This window comes from Pseudopipra pipra, chromosome 17 (genome assembly GCF_036250125.1).
Source record: "Pseudopipra pipra isolate bDixPip1 chromosome 17, bDixPip1.hap1, whole genome shotgun sequence".
NCBI lineage: Eukaryota > Metazoa > Chordata > Aves > Passeriformes > Pipridae > Pseudopipra > Pseudopipra pipra.
Window position 1 is genome coordinate 4,703,001 of NC_087565.1, and position 24,108 is coordinate 4,727,108.

General features: G+C 45.1%; 1 protein-coding gene across 1 annotated transcript; it reads left to right on the forward strand.

The window, feature by feature from the left end:
- Positions 1-1,742: 1,742 nt before the first annotated feature.
- CHRNA4 (cholinergic receptor nicotinic alpha 4 subunit) lies at positions 1,743-22,737 on the forward strand. The gene is made up of 6 exons (XM_064674020.1): positions 1,743-1,946; positions 3,156-3,307; positions 6,906-6,950; positions 7,042-7,151; positions 15,851-17,231; positions 22,150-22,737. Exons 1-6 carry the CDS (start codon positions 1,886-1,888, stop codon positions 22,273-22,275), a joined length of 1,875 nt encoding a protein of 624 aa, XP_064530090.1. The 5' UTR covers positions 1,743-1,885; the 3' UTR covers positions 22,276-22,737.
- The last annotated feature ends 1,371 nt before the right edge of the window (positions 22,738-24,108 follow it).

Consider the following 24,108-nt stretch of genomic DNA (forward strand, 5'->3'; position numbering starts at 1 on the left):
GCAAGGAGCAGAGGAGCCTGCAAATTCCACAGGGAAAAAGGGTTTAGACAAATGTTGGTTTGGGGGTATTTTTTCTGGTTGTTTTTTGGGAATGTGTGGCTGCAGTAGGTGACTGAGTGATGCTGGTTTTGCCCCGATGAGGAGTGATTGCCCCTCTGCTCCCCTGTTCCTGGCTATGGGAGAGGTGCTCAGTGCTACACTGAGGACCTGGCTCTCAGGATGTAATCCCACGCTTCAGCTTCGAGTTAATTTGATCTCACATCTGCTGCTTATTAAATTAATGCTGGATAGTTCCCTAAAATGAGCACTACAGATTTGTATAGCATATCACAGGTGCTCAGGTGCTGCACTGAGGGTCAGGCCACCGAAAGCAAAGCAGGGAACTGTACAGGAGTCCACACAACCATGGGAAAATACAGTGTGGTTTGTCACTGGAAAGGCTGACAATTGCTGAGGAAGAGATGAGATAAGAAAAACAAGACAGGTTGAGTTTGGTACTACACTGATGTTATTTATAATCTCACTACAGACCTAATTTCTCTTGTGACTGTAATCCTCCCCATTTGCAACAAGCAATTTATTATATTGGAAGATATTTGAGATGCTTTGGGAGTAGCGAAATTATTATACATAAAATATGTAGCTAATACTATTAGAACAGACTTTGATTAATTTTGCAGCTGGCAACACTACCCGTGCCTGAAAATTAAATCCATTTGCTATCCGTGTGGAAGTAATTGTGTTAATATCAAAGCTAGTTTTAAACTGAAACGGGGAGAGCTCTATTGCATGTCTCCCATGCAAGGAATCAGGGATGAGAGATGAAGGGCTAGAGTAATAATTTCTTGCTAGCACAAGGAATTATCCTTTTCTACACAAAATTTTCAAGACTTCAACAGAGTTTTTTAATGATATATTTAAGGTATATTCAAGCATATAGATAAATTCAAGTGACCTCATCTCAGTCTCACCTTTGATTTGCAATATTGCCCGTGGGGCAGAGACTAATATTTGTATTTGTACTACATGTTTGTACAGCACCAAGCATAGCAGAGCCCTGTTCTCATGGGCAGGTTCATCACCCCGGTAAACATCGGCAGCAAAGATACGTGCCCAAGCCAGAAATATCTCAGTCTAATTACACTGGAGTGATTTTGAAAAGCAGTTGGACAAGATTAAAGAGACAGTTTTCGTTAATTAAAGACTGTTTGGGCTTCCGGTGCTTTAATGATCCCAGCTGGCCCCGTATCCTCCACCTCTGGCTGCAGCTGGGCTCTGCGTATCTCCCCCTTTATTTCTCCTGTTAAAAGTTTTCCTCCCTGCAGCCTGTTTGCTGGAACGCAGGGCTTCTCTCCTCCTCCTCCTCCTAAGCAGGAGGTGGGCAGGTCTAACTACATTAAATATACAAACATACTGTGCTCACTCTCTGCTTCAGAGGCATCAGTGGCCCATCAGCATCAAAATCCGAGCGCAGGCTGCCCGAAGGGCTGGGGGAAGGCTGAAAGCAGCAGCAGCAGCAGCAGCAGCAGCAACAAAAACAAATAAAGCGAGCAGTCAAAGCGCCCCGTAGGAAAGGGGAGAGGAGCAGCAGGAGAGCCCAGGGAGGTTGGGCATTCCGGACTCTTTACAGGAGCTCTCTGCAGCCCTTACGCATCACTTGTGAGTGTACGAGCATCAGTGTCCCAGGAAAGAGCATCTTTCCAGGAGCAAGAGCTGGAAATCTCTCAGAAGAGAAAAGGAAAAAAACCAAAGCACCAGCTGTTATCCCTTCCCTGAGGGAGAGAGAGTGAAAGGAGTTTAGGGGAATGAACCTGGAGGATCCAGAGACTCAGAGTGGAAAAGTTGCCCTGACGGGAGACTCTGCGTACTAGAGCTCTGCTCCACGATGGGATTTCTTGTGCCTAAAGGAAATCTCCTCCTCCTGCTGTGTGCCAGCATTTTCCCTGGTAAGTTTGAGAAAGCTTTTCTCCCCTGCTCTGCTCTGTAGCTCTTTTCTCCCTTATTCCTCTCAAAGACACGCTGTGGAGACCAGTCCCTGTCAACAAGGAATTTCCCTGACTCCTCCATCCTCCTGCCCCATCATTTCTGGTCCCCCGAACACCAGCCTCTGCTGAACAATGCTTTGCCTTTATTTTCTGCTCCTTGTCTGAAAGGGTTAAAGCCGCGGTAGAAAGGGGACAGGAGGGAGAACCCAGGCAGGGTCTCAACATCCTGCTTCTTGCCAGGGTTTTTCTTCCCTGGGTAAAGTGTGTTAATGTGTCTCGAGGCTACAGCCCCGGTTGGGGAGAGCACAGCCAGCGCTCAGCTAATGCTTCCCTTTGTATAATCCAGGGCAGCTAAAGACTAAGTAGAAGCCATATTCCACGAGGGACGTGGGGAGAGCCCCCGGCTCCCTCTCCCCGCTGTCTGCTACAGCCGGCACAGGAGCGCAGCTCCTCCGACAGCCCCTGCGTGAAACGTGGCTTCAATTTTTAATAACCAACAGGCACCTCCGACAGTTCCTGTAGCCTATGTGCGGGGTCAGGGCTGCTCCTTGCAGCCTCCAACTTTTAAAGTTGTGCCCGAGGAAAACTGCAGTCTTGTTATCCAACCTGTGCTCTCCGCTGTCCTCCTCCTTCCCCCTTAGTTTTTGTGAAATTACAGCTATGAAGGTTAAAGAGCTGAATTTCAGTCTCCTTTTTTTTTTTCTGATGCATTTGGTGCCAGTTTTAATGTATAAATATGATCCAAACCCCCTATCTCCCAGCAAGAGGCTGCTTTTTTCCTTTTAGGCTTGCCCTTCTAGTATCACTCTTTCCTGCTTGCAGACTTCAGCGCTAGAAACTTGCCATAAAGTGACCATAAAAATTAGATTCAGGGAAGAATGGCCCATGTAGTGTTTTCCAAATGTGGTATTATTGGTGGCCATGCTGTGTTCAGACCAGTCCTGCTCTGCAATAGAAACCCAACATTAGGAATTGGCCACTGTGGGTGAACAGAGTGAGAAATACACGGAGATGTACAGCAGGATGTCAAGTCACCCGGGTGATATCATGTGTCCCCATGTGCCCGTTGCTGGGGTTTGCCACAGTTTCCCCCCCAGAGAAGGCTCCAGCTGTGCCAGCCCTTGGAGCTGCAGGTGTTTTATGCTGCTGTGCCCCGTTCCTTCCCCGCAGCCTTCGGCCATGTGGAGACCCGAGCCCACGCGGAGGAGCGGCTCCTGAAGAAACTCTTCTCTGGTTATAACAAGTGGTCCCGTCCCGTGGCCAACATTTCGGACGTGGTCATTGTCCGCTTTGGCTTGTCCATCGCCCAGCTCATCGACGTGGTGAGTACAACCCGTTGGTTTTGTGTGACAAGAGGCCCAGAGTAGCCAGGCTGGGGCTTGAGGAGAGGCTCCTGGTGCATGTGGGTTTTACTGGCTGATCCAGAGTTGGGTTGGGAAGACTTTGTTCTCAGCAGAGAATAGTGATTGTGCAGCCAGCTCTGCTGAAAGAAGGCATGACTCATGTGAGTAGCTGGTCATCAAAGTGGATCCTTTATTCTTCATTTACTATATCCTAAATTCCCTATCAAAATCCATGGGACTGATTACAGCAGAGCAGAGGAGCAATTGGCATAAATGCCAGAGAATTCTGGCTAAGGAGAAGATTAAATACCTCACTTGGAATTTGAGCCATAATTACTAATTTACACCAGCTAATAGGAACAGCGCTTTGCGTACCTTGGGAAGAGACCTTGCTGAAGAACTTTCTGCAAATTGAAGTTTTGAGGGGTTTTAGCTAATCTGGCAGATATTAACGAGAAAATTGTTTCTGAGTGTTTGCTCAAATAGAAGTTACACGTGTGCAAACTGCATGTGCTCTGTACAGAATGACGTGGTCTGCAAGCAGACTGATGTGCACTGAAATGGTATTTAAGGGATTATTCTGTCACAGTATGTTGAGGTCAAGTGTTGGATCCACAGGACATCCCTGCAGGGCTGCAGATGTCAGGCACAGTCACAGGCTTTACAGCCTGTGCAGATCTTGCTCCCACATGCTTCTCCTTCCTGTCTCTGTTTGCACCTGGCACTTCCCAGGACAGCGTGTTTGGGCACCTGCACATTTCTTGAGCAAGTTCAGCTTGTCTTTCATAGAATCACAGAACAGTTTGGGTTGGAAGGGACCTTTAAAGGTCATCTAGTCCAACCCCCTTATTTTTCAGAGGAGGAGGCTTCCTGACATTTTTTACTGTATTGATGTGGCAGAATAAAAGAAGTGATAATGCCCCATCCCTGGAAGTGTTCAAGGTCAGGTTAGACAGGGCTTGGAGCAACTTGGTCTAGTGGAAGGTGTCCCTGCCCATGGCAGGGGGTAGAATGAGATGAGTTTTAAAGTCTCATCCAGCACAAACCATTCTGTGATTTCTACGATAAAGGAAAATATAATGCAACTTCAAGACATTACTTCTGTGGGACAATCATAACAGATGACTCTCCACACCATGACATATTTTGAGATCACAGTTTTGAGATGCAATGGACACAGAGCCAAGGTGTTGCAGGAGGTGGGGAATCAAAGACACCAGTTGCTGGTGAGTTGCATCTCCTTGGGCAGAAGCCATCAACATTCAGCTTTGCAGCACAGAAATGGTCTTCCATTCCCCTCCTCACTCTTACATCAGCCTGAGGGATCCAGGGCTGTTTGCAGTTGCTAATGTTGAAGTGGTACAGTTCTCATCTGAATAATTGATAAGACTAAAGATGAGACATTAGTGACTGTGGAAGCATGAAAGAGATTTTCCATTATGCAGCTGCTGAATTGTGGAAGGGGGGGATCGATACACCTGCTCCATAGTGCCTTCCCAGTTTACTTAGGAAGAATTAATCTTCTTAAAATCATGTCAGTGGTTAGAAGTGCAACTCACAGGCAGATCTGTGCTGAGGCCTGTGGGCATGGCTGGAGGAGGTGTCTCAGCCCCTCCTGCCCCAGGCTGTGTGGTTGGGACTGGTGACACCCCTGCCACCACTGCGGCACTTCAGCTGTGTCTCTCCCTTCCCGACAGTGACAGTTTTGGTGCAAACCCTGCTGCAATTGTTAGACCCAACATTCAGCTCCCAAAGACAAGGAGTCTGAAAGAGAAATCAGAGCTGTATTCAAACCCCAGCTCCTGCTGACAAAAGCTGGGGGCAGGGGAACAGAAATCAATGGGGAACTTGACATCCCTGCATGTCCTTACCTCACCCTGGCGTGCTGAGGGTTTTCTGAGCCCACAAATAAGTGGTGAGGGATCAAGCATGTGCCCAGGAGCAGCCACTGAGAGGCACACTTGGAATCCTAAGCCTGTTTCTCTGCAGGACCTCACCTGCCGTGTTCACCTTGAGAAAAGGGGCCAGGCAGTGCAATACCCCCATGGCTGCAGAGTCACTGCTGTTTTCCAGGCTGGCTCTGTGAGGAGCAGACAGCTGTGCTGGTGGCACTTGGTCATCAGCACATTGCAAACCCCCCTCCTGAGATAAACCCATGGGACTGGAGTCATGCTGCACTCAGGTCAGCAGGATGGCAGAGCCTCAGGTGTGATGGGCAGGAACTTCCACCAAGGGTGGTTCCAGAGAGAAAAATGTCAAAAAAGGACAGGACCTGAGAGACTGGGGCTGTGGTGGAGACCCTGAGGTGCTTGAACTGCAAAGTGGTAAGAGAAGCAGATGTTCAAGGATCGGTCCAGTCCAGGGTGTGCAGCCTCTTCCAGTGGCATTCCTCATCTCCCGTCAGCACCCAAGGAAGTAGCTGGATATTTTGTCTTCCTTTGTTGCTCATTGGAGTGGTTTTTATGTTTCTCCTTCCTCCATGTCACTCTGGTTCCTAACCCCCAAGGAGAGTATCTCTGATCAGGTTTTACACTTGGTGCACCACAGCAGTGAGGGGGCTCAGGAAGGAGGAGGCACAGCTCCTCCCAAACCTCCTGGTACTTAATGTTCACAATCAATCCTGTACTGCCACAAGAGCAAGGTTAATGATGAGCAGTTTGCTTCCAAATGAGCCCTGCCAATTCAGCTGGGTTTGATGCCAAACAAAGAAGGAGAGAAAAGAAATAAACACACAAATAAGCTCTGAGCTCTGGTGTGACACTTCAGTCAGAGCAGCACTGGGCTCTGCCCTGGGTAAGTCATCTCAGTTACTTACAGAAATGTTGTAACAAACAAAAAAGGCAAGCAGCAAGCAGTAATTAACTCTACTACAGTGCTACCAGCATTATATCTGCCCTATATTTTTTAAATATATATATGTACAGTCATACCTTTCCATACTATTTCTAGTTAGAGTCAGGAAAAAAATCTACCTGTTGGCAGAATGGGAATACACCAGGCTGTCCAAGTGTTCCATGTCAGCAGAGCAGCTTGGATTTATTCAGAAAACCCAATCCATATGCTCTCCTTCATCTATTTGCTAAAAGGAAAAACACTGCTGAGCTTCTGGTTTCCAGAGCTGTGTTCATGGGTAACATTTCACAGGAGAAGTACTGAACACCACTTGCAGATGAAGCTGAGCATTGTAATCCACCACACGTGTGAGCAAGGGTGTATATATCCAGAACTCCCTTCCTTCAGTGCACAGGTCAAAGCCAGGCTGTGGAGGTTTCTTCTCTACCTGGCATCACTGTCCTGGGCTGAATCCATCAGCACTGAGGAAAATCCCAACAAATTCCAGTCCATCTGCTCACAGGATTGCTTAGGTGCAGGCTCAGCTGTTTGGTGGTATCAGGCAGCTGTGCCCTGTCCCATGTCAAATGACAGAAACATCTGCTTTTTATTTCCAGGATGGAACTTACATTTATTGCAGAGGTGATTAGTAATTACAGAAATGATGTACAATTAAGAGAAATTTAATGAGTCCTTCAGGCTGCTTTGTCTGCTTCCATAACCAATATCTGATCTTGCATTTCAGGATGAGAAAAATCAAATGATGACCACGAATGTGTGGGTGAAGCAGGTGGGTGTGACCAAATATGTATTTTTCCCGTGTTCCATTTCAGTTTTGCAACTGAACTCTCACAGCTTTGTGACCACCTCATTTTTGGCAGGAGTGGCACGACTACAAGCTGCGCTGGGACCCCCAAGAATACGAAAATGTCACATCCATCCGAATCCCCTCGGAGCTCATCTGGAGGCCAGATATTGTCCTTTACAACAAGTGAGTGTGGGCACCGTGGCCAGAGGGCAAACCCATCCTTGCAAATTTTCTCTGTTTGTGGTGTTAAAATGCTTCTTGCAATTATTCCTCTTTAATTTTGTCCTTTGTGATTGGATTTCATGCAGATTCTATAATATCTGTCCCAGACGTGCCTTAAATGATGTGACTGACATTCATTGCAAGGGCTTTGCTCTCCTAATGATCCTTTCTCTGAGGAGTGAGTTTTGTTGGGGGATGCCAGGTATTGTTTTCTCTTCACATGTCAGATGCACAATTGAGCTGGATTTGAGCTTTCGGTCCTCTTAGATTTCATTTCACCCAGGAGCTCTCCCCTAATTCATCACCATCAACTGGAAAAGCCAATTACTGAGGATGGGCTTAAATAAGGAAAATATGCTGAAACGTGTCAGGCTTGTGTGTCTACAAATAGCAATGTCAGGTCAGCTAAATACCATTCTAGAATGATTCATTCTAGAATGAAACAGGTATTTGTTCCTCATCTCAGATGATTGGAACCTCTCTCTTGTATGGACACTTCTTAGGGAGCAGGTGATGGTTTTCTTTCTTTCCTTTGAAGCCTGTTGATATTCTTAGAAAGATTGCCCAAGTGCCAAGACTGTTTTCTCCTAGGCTTATTATACCACAGCTCTCCAGTCTCCTAGGATGTTGGATATACCAATTTCCCACCCCAGCACAGGCTCTAGAGAAAACACTGCAGGCATCAAACAAAAACATCTTAGTATGTGGCTTACACTCAGAGAAGACACTCACAGCAGCAGCCAGGCTTGTTTTTAATAAACAGTTGCCTGGTTCTAGCTTGATACGATTTTGCTTCTGTTTAAAAAAGAAAAATAAATGGCTGAAGCAGGAATCTGCCCAGGGAATTTTGAGCTCTGGAGACTACAGGAACTGTTATCTTTCCCATTAGCTCGTTTCTGATCCTCAGTGGTGTGGAGTGATTGCAAACCTCTTGGAAACCACTGTATCCCCACTCAGCACCTTTCAGAGATTAGCCCAATGGAAATGACTAATTCATAGGCACTTGGACCTTCCTGCCTTACAGGGACACACTCTGAGCATGAATATTGTATTACAAATGCCTCACACTGCAGCCAAGAAAGGTGTTCACAGCTTCCACTGGAAAAAAAAATTGAATGTCCTTGTCATTCTCACTGCTTAATTAATGACATTGGCAAGAATTATTATTTCTGGAGCTTCTGGTGGTTGTTGTGGTGGACCATGGTGCCAAAGGAAATAGCATGGCACAAATCTCCATGGGCCCTTTGTGCTTCAAACCATTCATTTGCTGGATGGTGCCCAAAGCCTGATGTGTCATCTCTGCTTCTGCTCCCTTGGCTCACCAGGCTCATCACGGCTGATGAGCATGGACCATGCAAGGAGGGGCCTAGAAATGAAGAATCATAGAATCCTAGAATGGTTTGAGCTGAAAGAGATCTTAAAAATCATCTAATTCCAACCCCCTGCCATGAGCAGGGACCTCTTCCACTAGACCAGGATGCTCCAAGCCCCATCCAGCCTGGCCTTGAATGCTCCCAGGGATGGTGAGGCCTCCAGAAGGAGACCTTGGTATCCTTTTGTGTTTTGGGCATTTTGGGACTTCATGCTGAAGGCATCCCCCAGAGGTCCATGGGCACTCAGACCTCCAAGCTGGTACCCCCTACATGCTCTGCCCCTCTGCTCTGTTCTAGTTCACTGTCACTTGAGCATCATCAGGGACTCTAGGGAGCCCTGGAGTCACAGCAGCTACTCCAGAACGTCCTTCTTACCCTCTCCTGGGGCACAAGCCTTTCAGCCTTGCCCACCTCATTGCTCTGACTTGCAGGAGGTTGGGCAGGTAGCAAATCTAACTGTACTGGGGACCCGCTGCCACAAAGGGCAGTTCTAGTGCCCCAGCTACCCAAATCCAAGCTGCTTCTCTCCCTTCATCCATACTTATCATTAATAATCATGCCTTCCTCTGTTGGTTGTCATGAGTCTATCATGCATTTTTAATTGGTTCCTTTATCCATGAATTAAACATGGATGTAGACACCATCCATTAGCCAGTCAGTAATGGTTTTCCATTAATTCTATACCTCTTTACAGCTATATTTCCCTGTGCTCTTTCATACAGCCTTATGTGAACTGTTTTCTGCCCTGGGATGTACTTCTCTCTTCTACCTAACTTCCTACCAAACACATCTGGAGCTGCAGTCAATATCTCAGTTGCACTGCTGTGTCAGGTTTCACATTTTTAGGGATTGCAGGACAATACATGCAAGGCAAAACCTGTAGCATGATGGGACACCAAGATGAGGCTCTTCTGCACAGCAGCTCACCAGCTGCATTACCAGCCAGGGCTTCTCCCTGGGGGCATAGAAATGATAGTGACTGCTCCTGGGTGATGCTAACAAGGATTCCATCTTATATTTTACATGCATATATAGTTTAGAGGGAATTTAACATAGGTGCACGGAATTCTGGGTCTCTAAGAGTAAGAGAATGTGCAAAGGAACTTTGGTGGAGGAGAGCAAGTGGCCACATTGGCCTTTTGCACTCTTCAGGCCTTTTAACATGACCTAATTAATGCTTGCCACCAGAAGTATGGTATTTCTGTTTGGGGTGGAATCCTTTGGAAAAGAGACATTCTGGGCAGGAGATTATACAAATGCCCCTTCTGTTTTTATTTTGTGTTATATATATAAATGGTAGAATTTAAATTGATTTCAGATTTACATCGTTAAGGAAACCGAACCCCTTGCGGTGAGGTTATTCTCATATCTTGGCTCATTATTGTTGAAAACCCTCCATTTACCCACTCCAGAGGCCCAAATTAAATCAGTAAACTCAGTTGATTTGGCCTAGAGAGTATATGTAGTTGTCAACACTCATAAGGAATCTAAAACCAAATTAATATCCTACAGGGAAATTATTATGCTGCTGAATTTTCAGGCTTGATGAGATAAGTTCCAAGACTCTGTAAATAGTTTCTGCTAGATGTGACATAACATATGCATAACAGAGGAATATGAGTTCATGGTGAAGTGACAAAGCCTCCTCTTTGCCAAGAAAACTGGCTGTTCCTTATCTGAAGTTGTAAAGACTCTTCAGGCACCACCAAATCATTTATAAATGAATTATCTAATCCTCTGCATTGATTTATTTTCCCATTCATTAATATATATGAAGAACATTTTATTTTTTTTTAACATATTTGAAGTAAAAAAAAAAATATGTATTTTTCTCTAAAAAGGCAATAAGCTCTTGGGGCTGCTTTTTTTTTTTTTTTTGCTTCTTTACCAGTGTTTGAGTCCCTTGGCCACTGTGCAACATAGGAGCTCCAGAGCAGAAACCCCTGAAAGTGCAGGTTTGCATCCAGGTGCTCCAGCTGCTAAAGGCTGCCCAGGAAAATCCAAGACATGTCCTTGAGATTAATGGATGGGCAGGGAACTTGAAATGTGAGCTTCACTGCCTGTTTTTCCACTGTATATTTGTGGTAGCATCATAGCATTTGTCTTCTCTAGCCTGATTGTAAAACCTGGGAACATTGAGAACTCTAAAGTCCTTGGTATTTTCTGGTGTTAAGTGTTCCAGAAAATAATCCCTGCCTTAGACTCCACAGTCACAAAAAGTAAAATAAAATAAAATAAAATAAAAGATCTGACGTGAAGGGAAATCAAACACAAATTTCTGTAATTAGGAGTAGGAAATATCTTGAGGAATTCACCCAGTGGTAAAATGGACACAAAGGATTACTGGACTGGGTTTGATGACCATCTGGCAGGCAGCTTTTGAAAACCATGAGAAAGCAAAGAGTCCTTTTGAACTGTACTGCAGCAGCTTGTTCTTTTGAACTATTCTGTGATGTTTGCAACCAGTTTTATTTCTGGAGTAATGCTGGTTTCATGACTCATCCAAAGCTCTTTGGAGGAGAAATACCAAAAGATGCCCCAGTCTAACCTTTAAAATATTGGAAACATTCTTGACATTTTTCTTTGTGTGTGCTGGCACAGATCTCATCATTGTGCACCAGATTGCACTTAACTTACAATAGGCCAAAAATCACTACTTAACACTTCAGCTTCCCTGATTCTTCTGGGAGTTCCAGTGACTGTAATTCTGGGGAGGGATTATATCTTTAGATGCTTTGAGGTTTTCTGCCAAGCACTATCCAGTAATACAGGAACTGATGCAAAGAAATCTATAGGAGGGATCCCTCTCCTGGGCTGTTGCTGTGTTCCCATCCAAGGGCTTCTCCTACCACTATGCTGAGGACAGAGCTGGAGTTTTGCCTTTAAAGTGCTGACAAGGATCTTTGGCAAAGGGAAGAATTGGAGCAAAATGCACCAATTCAGCACTGTTGGAGCCTTCTGAGAGACTTGTGCTCGTTCCATGGGCGTAGCACAGCCGTTTCTGAGACAGATGCCTATTTTGCTGAGGGACTATCAAAGTATTGGTTATCACCAGTTTCTAAATATCTAAATCAAGCAAAAGCTGGGATGTGACCCAAAGAAGTAACATCAGTGACAGACACTTCCATCTGTGTACCCAAAATGTTTTTTCTGCAATTTGCCAAGACCTTGGATACATTTAAAACCCAAACAGATGAGATCCTGATCCTCTTGTAGCTGATCCTGCTTTGGGCAGGGAGCTTGAACAAGACAATTCCAGAAGTCCCTTCCAACTTGTGCATTTGTAGTTATAACTTTGTAGCAGAAAACAATGTTTTCTGGCTTACCTTTGGAGACAATTTTAATCAGAATATTACAGAAATGTCTCTTCAGTGTGTACTGAAAGGGTGCTGAGTACATTCTTTACAGGGGTCTTAAAACCACAGTTTTTCTTGGCTGCTGCTGGTTGATGAAAAATGCTTTAAATGAGGATATTCTACTTTATCCATATATGTATATTGCTAATTTTCAGGCTTTTAAAGCTCTGTTTGGATTTAAATTTTATCATCAGAAATTAAAATAAATGTGTGCCTCATTTACATGCATTCTGAAAACGTTTAATTTTGTGAGATGATGTATCTCCCAACTACAGGAAAATAGAAACTGACACACACACAAAAAAGAAAAATTCTCCATTAGCAGAGCTTTTTAATGGAACATGGATGATGGCTGCCAGTAAAACAATGCCATCCTTGAACCCTTATAAACTTAGGAGATTTAGGAGAGCAGCCTTTATTCTCAAAATGAGAAATCAAAGGCTGCAGCACACAGCACAGCTTTTTCCTTGGGAGAAAAATATGCAACTTTCTTTCTTGCCGTGTGGTGTTGTATTTGGCACAAAAATGTGAGAGCTCCAGTACTTTATTACTGATATATTTTTAAAGCTGTCAGGTCAGAGTAATCAGGAGAGCCTGACTATCTTAGTTCTCCAGATCTTGTGATGTTTACCTTGCACTCATGCCTTCTTCCAAATGGTTTTTCATGACAACTGTCACAACAGAGTGGTCTCGACTGAACGAGATGAAAATGTGCTACTGCTATAAAGGAATGGCTTCAGATTTTCTCTGTCCCACTCTATCAGGTCTCCCACCTTCCTGCCTAAGGAAATATTCACATTTGCAGCCAGGGCTGTCAGCACAGGAATGGGTCTTCCCACAGCAAAGCTGTCCCCAAGGAAACAGGGTTTCCCCAGCCTCGTAACTGCAGACTCTGTTTGCAGTTGGTTGTCTCACCTTTATACCCTGGAGGAGACTGAGAAAAGACTTTGGAAGACTGTCAACAGCCAGGTGACCCTGTTTGCTCCCTCTCTCATGTGGGGAGAAGCAGAATGAAAGTCTCACCCAGGATGAAAGCATCTCTCTGGGCTCGCACCCGGGATGAGAGCATCTCTGCAGGTTCCCCCTCACCGGCAGGGTGCCAGCAGGAGTAGCTTCCAGTCCAGTAAACATATGTTTGAAGGTCCAATGTGGGTGGTAAGCTTGGGGAAGGAGGCAAAAATATATACATGCATGAAGGGTTAAGATAGCTGAGAACACTGCCTTTGCATGACATAGCTGGCTGGGATACAGTCTGTGTACACAGCACGGCTAATTTACCCTGCTTACAAATTCCTCTGCGTTGAACTGCGATGAGAAGTTCAAACACACCCAGTAGAGTCAGGAAATACTTCACAGCCCTCTTAGGTTGGTGAAGCAGGAGGATCCCGGGGTGTTTTATGGCTCCTAAAAGTCAATAGCTGACTAAATCTAAGAAGCTGTTCTGCTGCTGGTTTCACTCCTGCCTTGGCAATGCAGGCAAGACCCAGCCTGGAAGGCAGTACCAGTGTAATTTGTAATAACTTGTGAGCCAAAGAGGACCCAGGATGAGGCTGGGTTTTTTAGGCAAGCAGTAAACAAATACATTCCTCATCAAACATGCAGTTCATTTACAGAAATAATTGACATACAAATCTGCAGCACCACACTAGTTCCATCTACACTTGCAGAAGAGGTATGTGGCTGGTCACACAGAGGCTGCAAAACTGCCAGGCATGGGGACTAAAACACAATTACATGAATTAATATGAGTCCTGGATGACCTTTTAAGAAGAGTTTCATGCCCTTTTCCAGCAGTTTGCCAAGGAAAAATGCACACCTCTGTTGTTTCCCCAGCCACTTACACATTGCTCTACCTGAGAAGTGAACCACTAGTGGATGCTCATAATCCCTTTTCTGTAATAAGATCCAATTATAAACATTGTTCTATTAATGAGCGATTTAATCATGCCTCAGAGATATCATTAAATGCAGAATTGGATTCCATATTCCTATAGAGATTTAGAAAGAAAACCACTGAGAAGAGCAAACTCTGGACTGTCACTTGCTGTGCATGTTTCATGTCTCAATCTGGCTTTACAGTACAGGCAAAACCCAGGAGGTAAAAAAAAAGAAAAAGAGGTGGTTTTCATCCAAAGCACATGTTCTCAGGGTGTAAATTAAATTTAGGAAAGAAGAGGTAAGAAAGGAGCTGGGTGGATTGTACAATGGTATTTCTTAGGTTTATTTGCTTTGGAGTAACTCACGGTGCTGCTTTTCCCTTAATCCCTTTGAGACAATCTGGGTTTATACATAGTTTTTGCTTTCCTTTAAAAAAAAATAAAAATAAAAGGCATTTTCGATCTTCAGAAATAATCCAGTTTAGAGATAAAAAAAGCACTAGGTCCTCTTGTGTCCTTTTGTTTTTTTTAAATCTGCCACAAAGCACAAAGACTTTCCATTAGAGAAACAAAGAAGAGTTTAGTAAAACCACACACGAATGTTGAGTTTATTTTTTTCCATTAATTCAACCAACCTAGAAAACTATCTCAAGAGAAAGAGGTCTGGGCTGTGATCATGGGGACTGGGGGCATGTTCTACCTCTGCCCAGATACCACGTTGACCAAGCAGCTCAGTGAGGGCCAGACCCTGCCACTATTTCCCAAAATGAGCCATACTACACCAGGCTCATTTTTAGGATGTTTCACAGAGCAAGAAGGAATATGTGATGCAAGCTATGATGCACTGGAACAGTTTGCTCAGAGAAATTTTGATTACCCATACCTGGAAGTGTTCCAGGCCGAGCTGATGGGGTTTGGAGCAACCTGGTCTAGTGGAAGGTGTCCCTGCCCATGACAGGGAGTTGAAACCATATGGTATTTAAGGTCCTTTCCAACCCGAATAATTCCATGATTGTCTGATTGTATGAAATGTCAAAAAGTCCTTTTTCACCCTTTTGCATATGAATGAATTGGTGTTCTCCTAAAGAAATGAATTTAGGGAAGTTCCTCTGCGTTCTGCAGCTTAAGGAACTGATCCTGCCAGATCATTCCTATGTTGTTCATCTTGCTACTGGTGAGAAGTAGCAGAGGTGAGACCCCTGCACACCCTGTCACTGTATGGCTGCTGTCAGGGCACATCTGGGTACTGAAGCAGCAGAGCAGGGCCAAGGGATTTTGCCAACTGCTGGGAAAGCAGCTGCAGGCTGGGCCAGCTCCTGCAGGAAGGGCTGGGCAGGAGCAGAGAGCTTTCTGTCTATATCAGCCTGAATAATTCATCTCAAGTTTTTAGCAGAAGCTCTCTTCCCCTGCTCAGCTTCCCCTTTGTCTGGCAGAGCTGCTGTTTGTGACTCAACTTCTTCCTCCAAAAGCCTGGAAAATGGCTTTCTGATACAAAATCCTGGGCTGTTATCTATTTATCCTGTACTGCCACACAGAACCTGACTGAGAGTCCCTGTAAGAAGACACCATAAAAGACAGTTCTCTTCCTGACTGGGAAATCAAGAGATTGACTTCCATTATTCCTGTTAATAGGATGCTCTTGCTGGTTTTCATGTAAGAGACCGAACGATTACCCAACATTGTTTCATTTTTAGCAGCTGTCACAATTAATTCTGCAGAGCTCACAGCTACATTGCCTGAGAGTGCTTCCTCCCAGCCCTCTAAAGCAAACTCAGCCCATTCCAGGGCACTTAAAACTTGTGCACAATCACCTCAAAGAACTGACTTATGCCAGGTAAAGGCTCACACTGCATGGAAATTCAGGGCTTGTATAAGCCAACAGAGTTCACAATCCACTGGACGGAGCAGATGGATCCAGTGTTTGCACACAATGTGCTTCTTGAATCTCTCTCAATGTATTTTTGGAAGCCAGGCACTAAATATCCTATTTCTTTAGCAGAGTTGACACATCCTAGAGAAGTCTCAGTCTTTTTTGATCTTCCATCTCTCCCCAGTGCTGACGGTGACTTTGCAGTCACCCACCTGACCAAGGCTCACCTCTTCTATGATGGGAGAATTAAATGGATGCCACCTGCTATATATAAGAGCTCCTGCAGCATCGATGTCACCTTCTTCCCCTTTGACCAGCAAAACTGCACCATGAAGTTTGGCTCCTGGACCTATGACAAAGCCAAGATAGACTTGGTGAGCATGCACAGTCATGTGGACCAGCTGGACTACTGGGAGAGCGGGGAATGGGTCATCATCAACGCCGTGGGCAATTACAACAGCAAGAAATATGAATGCTGCACAGAGATCTACCCTGATATAACTTACTCCTTCATTATCCGGAGGCTGCCGCTGTTCTACACCATCAATCTGATCATCCCCTGCCTGCTGATCTCCTGCCTGACTGTCCTGGTCTTCTACCTGCCCTCCGAGTGTGGAGAGAAGATAACCTTGTGCATCTCCGTGCTGCTGTCTCTGACTGTGTTCCTGCTGCTCATCACAGAGATCATCCCATCTACCTCCTTGGTCATCCCTCTGATTGGGGAGTATCTTCTCTTCACCATGATATTTGTTACCCTGTCTATCATCATCACTGTCTTTGTGCTCAACGTGCACCATCGTTCCCCACGTACCCACACGATGCCTGACTGGGTAAGGAGGGTCTTCCTTGATGTAGTCCCGCGTATCCTTTTCATGAAACGCCCCTCCACAGTGAAAGACAATTGCAAGAAGCTCATTGAATCCATGCACAAAATAACCAACGCACCGAGGCTTTGGTCCGAGATCGACGTGGAGCCCAACTTCACTACCTCATCTTCCCCCAGCCCCCAGAGTAATGAGCCTTCACCCACATCTTCCTTCTGTGCCCACCTCGAGGACCCAGCCAAGCCTCAGCCTATCTGCAAGTCACCTTCTGGGCAGTACTCCGTGCTGCACCCAGAGCCTGTACAGGTGACCTGCTCATCTCCACAACCCTCATGCCACCCCCTGAGTGACACCCAGGCCACCTCTGTCTTGAAAGGCAGATCACTGAGTGTTCAGCAGATGTACAGTCCCAATAAAGCAGAGGAAGGGAGTATCCGCTGCAGGTCCCGGAGCATCCAGTACTGCTACCTGCAGGAGGACTCTTCCCAGACCAATGGCCAATCCACTGGCTCTCCAGCATCCCAGCGGTGCCACCTAAACGAGGAGCAGCCCCAGCACAAGCCCCCTCAGTGCAAGTGTAAATGCAAAAAGGGGGAGGCAGCTGGCACACCAGCCCAAGGGAGCAAGATTCACGGCACCAAAGAGCAACACCTCGTGCTGATGTCCCCAGCCCTGAAGCTGGCAGTGGAAGGGGTTCACTACATTGCAGATCACCTGCGAGCAGAGGATGCTGATTTCTCAGTAAGTATGCCAACTTAGCCTGCTCTCCTTTAGCAACCCAAAAATTATCTGCTAGGGAAGCCCCACCAAACCTTAAGGCTATACAGGGCATGTAAGTGCTGATGTAGACTCAGCCATCCCTGATATTGTGGCTTTTGGACTCACTGGCCACTGCAGACGCAGCTGGAGACATCCTTGGGGTCTGGGCCAAGAGGGCAGCACAACCAGACTGTGCTCAGGGCTGCTCTAGGACAATGGATTCTCCAGCAGAAAATAGGAATAAAGTTGTTGTTAGGTAAGGAGGAAGCAGGTAAGGTTGTGAAAGAGACCCAAAACGCAATCATCTGGTGGGAAGAGAGACTTATTCTTTACAGAGAAGCCTCTGACAGACAGGGAACTCACACCCTCTGTTTTTTGTTAAGCATTGACTTTGACTATGGAGCTGAGGAAAGTGAATTCCCCAAACAGGTTGCGGATGTGGGAAGCACATAGTAGCATGGGGATATTGCAGGGTGTGATTCCTCATTAGTGGACTTCCACTGGAGCAGTTGGTTCTGTGCAGGGACGTGGGTGGACAGACAAATTCCACGCTTACTCTGTGAGGGTAAATATGGCTACAAATAGAGGAAGGAAATATAGGCTGAAAGAATCTCTTTCAACGGAAATAGTGATGCACATAACAAATGCCACATTCTTTCACACCTCCTGTAGCTCTTTCCTGCAATACTATGGATGCAGTGTGCTAGGAATGATGGCCATAATGAAGGAAGGCACAAGATAATCTGAAATTAGTCATGTTATTAATGGAAAGTCTTACCTAGCTTTTTCTAGACAGATCCATAAGCAAAAGTTACTTCTTAGCTGTGCCTACAGTTTAAATTTCTCAAGATTCAGAATCAGTGCAAGTCACAGTGCTTTTATACAAGACTTCCTGGGCATGAAAAGTGTCTTTTATTTGCACTTTTCACAGCACTGAGCACTTAGAAGCGGCAACAAAATGTTGAATACTACTGTCCTCTTTGATACCATAGTTAAAGGCTTCTGTTCTTTAATGTATTTCACTTCACAACATCCCTTTGAGGAAATAACTGTTTGTTCCTCATGTTGAGGACTGACAGCCAAAATACAGAGATGAAGTGACCTGTTCAAGGTCACAGAACAAATCTGTGGCAGAGATGGGCTGTGAATCCTCATCTTTATTAGTTGACAGCCCAAAACTCTTTGCCAGGCTAGAGCACTTCACAAGCACATTAGGAGTGCAGGAATTAAACTCTGCTCTCTCCCTCTGGCAATAACCACAAGTAAACCCAGGGATGGCAGCTGAGTTTAACTCACTCTTTTCCCCATGGTGCAAATGAAAGAATATTACACCAATAATACTTCCCATTTCAACTGATTCTCTCTGCTGAGCTGGTTGGTATCATCAAGAACTGAGTCAATTAACATCTTGAGTTCCTTCCTTTTAATTCTTTAAAATGAAAACAGTCTTCAGAAGCCATGAATTTTCTTCTGCTACTCTTCCCTCTTGAAATGATTATCCTGAGGAAAAGCAATTTAGAGCACTAAACATCAAAAGCAGAAGAAAAGGAGCACTTTTGAGCCTTTGGTCTCTGACCCAACCTCCTGCCAGCCTGTGAGCAAAGGCACCAAGAAATCATCCAGCAATGAGCTGTGGGCAGGTCTGTGGGCTCCTGTTGGGGAGTCTGGAGCACTGGTGTTCCTGGGGGTGACCTTTTGCTGCTTTTGCACAACAGTTGTTGTTGGCACAGTAGGCAGAGCTTGGGTTTTCAGATCTAGGGGAATAATGCTGACCTCAGTCTGAGGCTATACTATTTTCTCTTTCTGGATCCAAGAGATATCAAGTGGGAAGGCACATTTTTTTTCTCCAGGTGTAAGTGAAAAAGAAGAGGGAAAAACAGTTTTCTGGAATTGAAATATACTGTGAGGAGCAGAACTCATCGAATAAAATGAGAATTTACTGGGGAAAAAATCAGTACTCGGGAGTTTGCTTTCATCATAAAATCAAATTGTGGCATTTCTTCATGGAAGTCTTCCATAAATCTATCAGGAGGCGTCTCTGATAAAACTGCTGAGACACAGCTTGCTGTCTCATGGGCAATATTTCCACAGATATGCACCTTCCCAGAACAAGAACAGAGCTTCTTTTGAAGTTTTTTTCTAAAGCTCCATTGCCACAGGGGCAGCGCTTCTAAATTAAAAGTAAATAGCTCATTTAATTAAGTGCTTCAGCGAAGACAAAATGGGAAATGCAAGAGGCAGTTGTTTGTTACAAAAAGATATCTGCAAACAATACAAGCACAGTGGGACACTGGGGAAAACGCAAGGCGGAATTGTCCCAGCAAATGATGGAAATGCCATTAGAAATTAATTACAGACTGAAAAGCAAAACGAGTTGGATGTCACACACGAGCCAAAATAACCAGACACCAACAGCACCATCTGGGAAGCCTTGCTGTCCATGGCTGTGTGTGTCTGTGGAATACTGTAATATGAAGACTTTGAAGACAGCTTAAAAATAAAATGGGAAAGAATAAAGCTGAAGGGGAGGAGACAGGGGATAATCTCACTGGTTTATTTTTAACAAAGTACAATAAAACCACCTGGGACTGCTCTAATCTGTGTTGCAGACTCCAGATCCTGGGGATCAGATGCCACCAAGTCACCTCAATCCTCCACTTAAATCCTGGGGCTCAGACCCGCGAGGAGCTGGACCGGGAAAGAGCTGCAGATTCCCTGACTTTTTGGAAATTTGAGGGTGGGGGAATCAGTTGCCCCTGATTCTTTTCTGAAAATAGTTTTGAGTGAGCTTCTTAAAAACTAATCAAAATGCAGCTCAGCACTTGTGGTGGCAGATGTTGGCAGCTGCAGAGATGTCAGAGGGACGTCTGCGGATCCTGCCCCACGTGAGGTGCTGGACCACAGGGAAATGCTACAGTGCTGGCAGAGCACAAAACACAAAATCCAGATCATTTTTTTTCTTCCTCCTCCTTTTTTTTTCCATTATCTCTCCATAATTTGCAATTTCACCCTCTGTGCTCTTGGTCTGAAGCTGGATATTGATTTTACAAACTCATCTGATGCACTCCCAGCCATCATTTTCAAGATGGGCTGAGTATTTCTGCATACACCATTACATTTGAAAGCAAATTTCTGTCAAATTTTCAAGTTGTTCCTCTTCTCCCATTTCCCCTTTCTTTTCTCAAAGAGAAAATCATCTAGTTTCTTTTCTTTGCATGATCTAGCACTTTTACTAGCCTGAATATCCAAAAAAGCTTATTTTGCCAGAATGGGGCACTATTAATTCAATCCAGCTTTCCAGTTGGACTTCAGATGGTACATTTCAGATTTTCCTTACACATTGGTTATGTCATGAGACACTAAACACACACATACAGTAATCCAGAGCTTACTTAGCTGCCCTTCTCAAGAGGAATTTTAAGCATCAGAGACTCACTCCAACACTCAGCAAGTGATGAACAGATCAGAAAATAGGTGCAGCAAAGGGGAGTTATTGACTGAGACAGTTATTATATATACTGGGGATGACATAACTACTTTTGCTTTCAGTGGTCACTATTTCTTTTACTCTAATTATAGATGGTTGTACTGAGGGCTGTGCAATCATAAAATAACACAATTTTCCCCAAGAAAGTGACAAGACACAGGATGAACCTCTGTTTGTTTCCTCTACCTATTCAGTAATAAAGGCTGGCTTAACTTGGTGCTGGTTTTATAAGGAATAAATCTATCCATTGCATGAAAATATTTAACTGATTCTTACACTTTTGGCAACGTTCAGGTGCTCCTGAAATTGAAAATGCTTTGTTCAGAGGAAATATGATTTGGTCTCCAGTGCATGCCTCATTTCCCAGTTCACAAAGCTGCTTACTGAGCCAAGGAGCTCAGTAATGCCACTGTACCTGTGGAAGCATCATCTGCTCAAAATGACATTTCATTGATCTTTGGATTGCTTCCTTCAACAAAATGAATTTTTGGCAGCCTTGGCTTTGCTCTGCCTCCTTCTCCTTTCACCACACTCCTGACTTGCTGCACTCACAGCCACTGAAGAGGTTTGAGCGAGCTCCTGCTGAGATGTTTTCCCTGAAGAGCAAGGCAGCGTGCCAAATTTCAGCCCTCGGGTCTATTAATCACCAAGTAGGAAATTGTAGGAAATTCTAATGGGTACAGTCATATCAAATAAAACTTTGCCATCTGATCAGTCCTCTTCCTTGGAAAGAAATTATTAACAGCAATGTAATAAAAGAGGTTTTCATATTATGTGGTTTCTTAATGAAACAGCCATTTACAATTTCTGCCTGATGGTATTAATAAGTACTAGACCTCCCCAGAGAGGAATTGCTGGAAAATCCTCCCACAGCAAGGCAAAAACAGAGAAAAAGGAGGATGAGGGACACCACTGCTTTTATTTGCTGGTTCATTTTCACTGCTTACTCACCCAAAGCTTTAAATCCCTTTGCAGAAAGAGGTTGGCTTCATTAATCTGTAAGCAAATCTGTTTATGAGCATGGGGAAACAACTCGTTTCTTAGCCCTCACCCTCCCCAGCTTGAATCTCATCCTCATTTACACACCCAGTTACAGCTGTTGCTCATGGGAAATGGGATAGTGAGTGTGCAAGTGAGGAGCTTAATTATCCACGAGTGTGTGTCCTCCCTGGGGGTCTGTGAACAGGGTTTGTGATTGCACATGTACACCCACAGACCTTCTGGGAATCTGTCTCTCACATCAACAATTCATAGATTAATCTTTGCCATCTTATGGGACCACTAAATGTGAGACCTTTCCCTTCCTATCTCTGGAATTAAACAACAATATCCTTTTTTGGAACAAAGCACTCATAGTTTTCATAAGTTTTGGTCTCAAATAAATGTTAATAATCGGCCTTTCTGTGTTCCCAGGTGAAGGAAGACTGGAAGTACGTTGCAATGGTCATTGACAGGATCTTCCTCTGGATGTTCATCATTGTGTGTTTGCTGGGAACTGTTGGCCTCTTCCTCCCACCGTGGCTGGCAGGAATGATCTAAATACAGGCCCAGAAGGAAGAAAAATTATCCCACTCTATGGATTTTAGTTCACCTGGAAGGAGAGGAACAGAGAAAGGGAGGAAGCCCTTTGAATAATTCACTGTGTGTCCACGCTTGAGTTGCTCCAGAGCTCTCGGGGAATCCTTTCCGAGGTCGCGTCATTTTGCCAAGACATTTTCATCTTCTCCATCTAATATAGGGGAAAAGTTCTTATTAAAGTCTGTCCATAGCATGGTGGCATTCATTGGCATATACTCAGCAATGTAAGAACACGAGCTTGTCCCTAAAGCAGCACATAAAGGGGCTTTGCATCCCCAAACCAGCCCCTGGCAATTAGCTCCAGTCGTCCTCAGAGGTCTCGGTGTGCCCTGCCTAGTGATTTTGCCCTGTCATTCTAAAGTGGTTCAGGGCTCTGTGTCCCTGTATGAGTCATTTTATAAATAAAGTTCTGGATTTGGGATACCTGTGGAGGATGTGGTCTGTGGTCAGCTGGTGGAAAGGCTGAAATAACTGCTTGGGACTGACAGTGATCATTAGCACAGCAGATGCAGTTTTTACACTGACAGATTTTACTTTGGCCAATGCCCTTCAGAAGCCGTGGGGACCAGAGCTGAGTGAGGACCATGCAGATGGAGGGAGGATTTGGGGTTAAGACTGGGACCATGTTAGTAGCACTTTAGTGTACTTTCAAAGGAAATACCCTGGATCCAAGCTGCAAAATAGCAGAGGGTCACCTTGAGCTGTAAAACCTGTGGCATAGGTGAGAAAGGTACTTAGAGAATGGGAAGCCTAACAGAAGCCCAGGATGATTTTAGGATAATAAGGAAATAGGGGGAACCCCAAACAGGACACACAGGCTCAGGAATTCAGGATAACACTTTGCAGAAATTACAGGCCTTAAACATGGCCAGTTGTCTCAGCAGCTGTGCTCTTCCCAGCTCTACCCAAGCTAAATCAACCTTTTTGCCCACCTCGTCCTTGCTTTGGGACCTGCAACAAGAAGGCAGGGACAGGCAGCAGCAGCCAGAGAGAGAGGGATTCCAAAGCCCTGTCCTACTGCAGGGTGACATTGGTGCTCCAAGGCTCAGCTGAGCTAGAGGTGTGGGTGAAAGCCTGGAACACAGAGGGCAAATGTGGGCTTCACCTGCCTTCTGCCTGTCCTCTGTGTGCAAGTGCAACTGCAGGAGACTGACCACACTGGAACAGAGTCAGGTGAAGCCAGAGCCAGGTGACACCCCAGGTGGGTGTGCCACATCTAAGGGGGACATGAGGCTTACCTGTGCCACATGGCTCAGTGAGCAGCAGAGAGCTGCTCAGGCTTGTGACAGCAATGCTGGAACTGAAACAATATGGTTTAGAGACTTCTTTGAAATACAAGTTACTGCCCTCAGTCCGAACAGCACAGGCTAAAAATCAATGCAGTGATCAGCCTGTGTGGATTCATCTAAGAAGTTACAACTGACCTCCATGTTCACAGACTCAGCCAAGTGCTTAAAATCTGTTCAGCTCACAAAAAAACCCAGAGTAGCTGAGCTTTGGGCCAGTTCCCGAAGAGCTGTGCTGGCACAGCACAGGGAGGGAGGATGAGGGAGCCTGAGCTGCTGCTCCTTGTTGCTTGTTTTCAGAATAAAGAGAGCCTCGGTCTTTGGAGATGCTAATTTATCCCTTTTCACAGTCAGTGAGTTTGCTTATGGCAATGAAAGGAAAACAAACAGTCAAACATCTTCAAGGTCTAGTGCATAAATGTACCAGCACAGCTGCAGTCTGTGTGCAGGGCTGCCAGTGGAGGGGACAGCGGGGCTGCCTCACGGTCTGTGTGACAGGCACGCCGGG

Excerpts from the sequence above, each read along its gene's own strand:
- CHRNA4 (XM_064674020.1), top strand. The coding sequence starts at position 1,886 with ATGGGATTTCTTGTGCCTAAAGGAAATCTCCTCCTCCTGCTGTGTGCC. Across the intron at positions 1,947-3,155 it reads GTGTGCCAGCATTTTCCCTG|CCTTCGGCCATGTGGAGACC; the intron begins GTAAGTTTGAGA and ends CCTTCCCCGCAG. Across the intron at positions 7,152-15,850 it reads GATATTGTCCTTTACAACAA|TGCTGACGGTGACTTTGCAG; the intron begins GTGAGTGTGGGC and ends ATCTCTCCCCAG.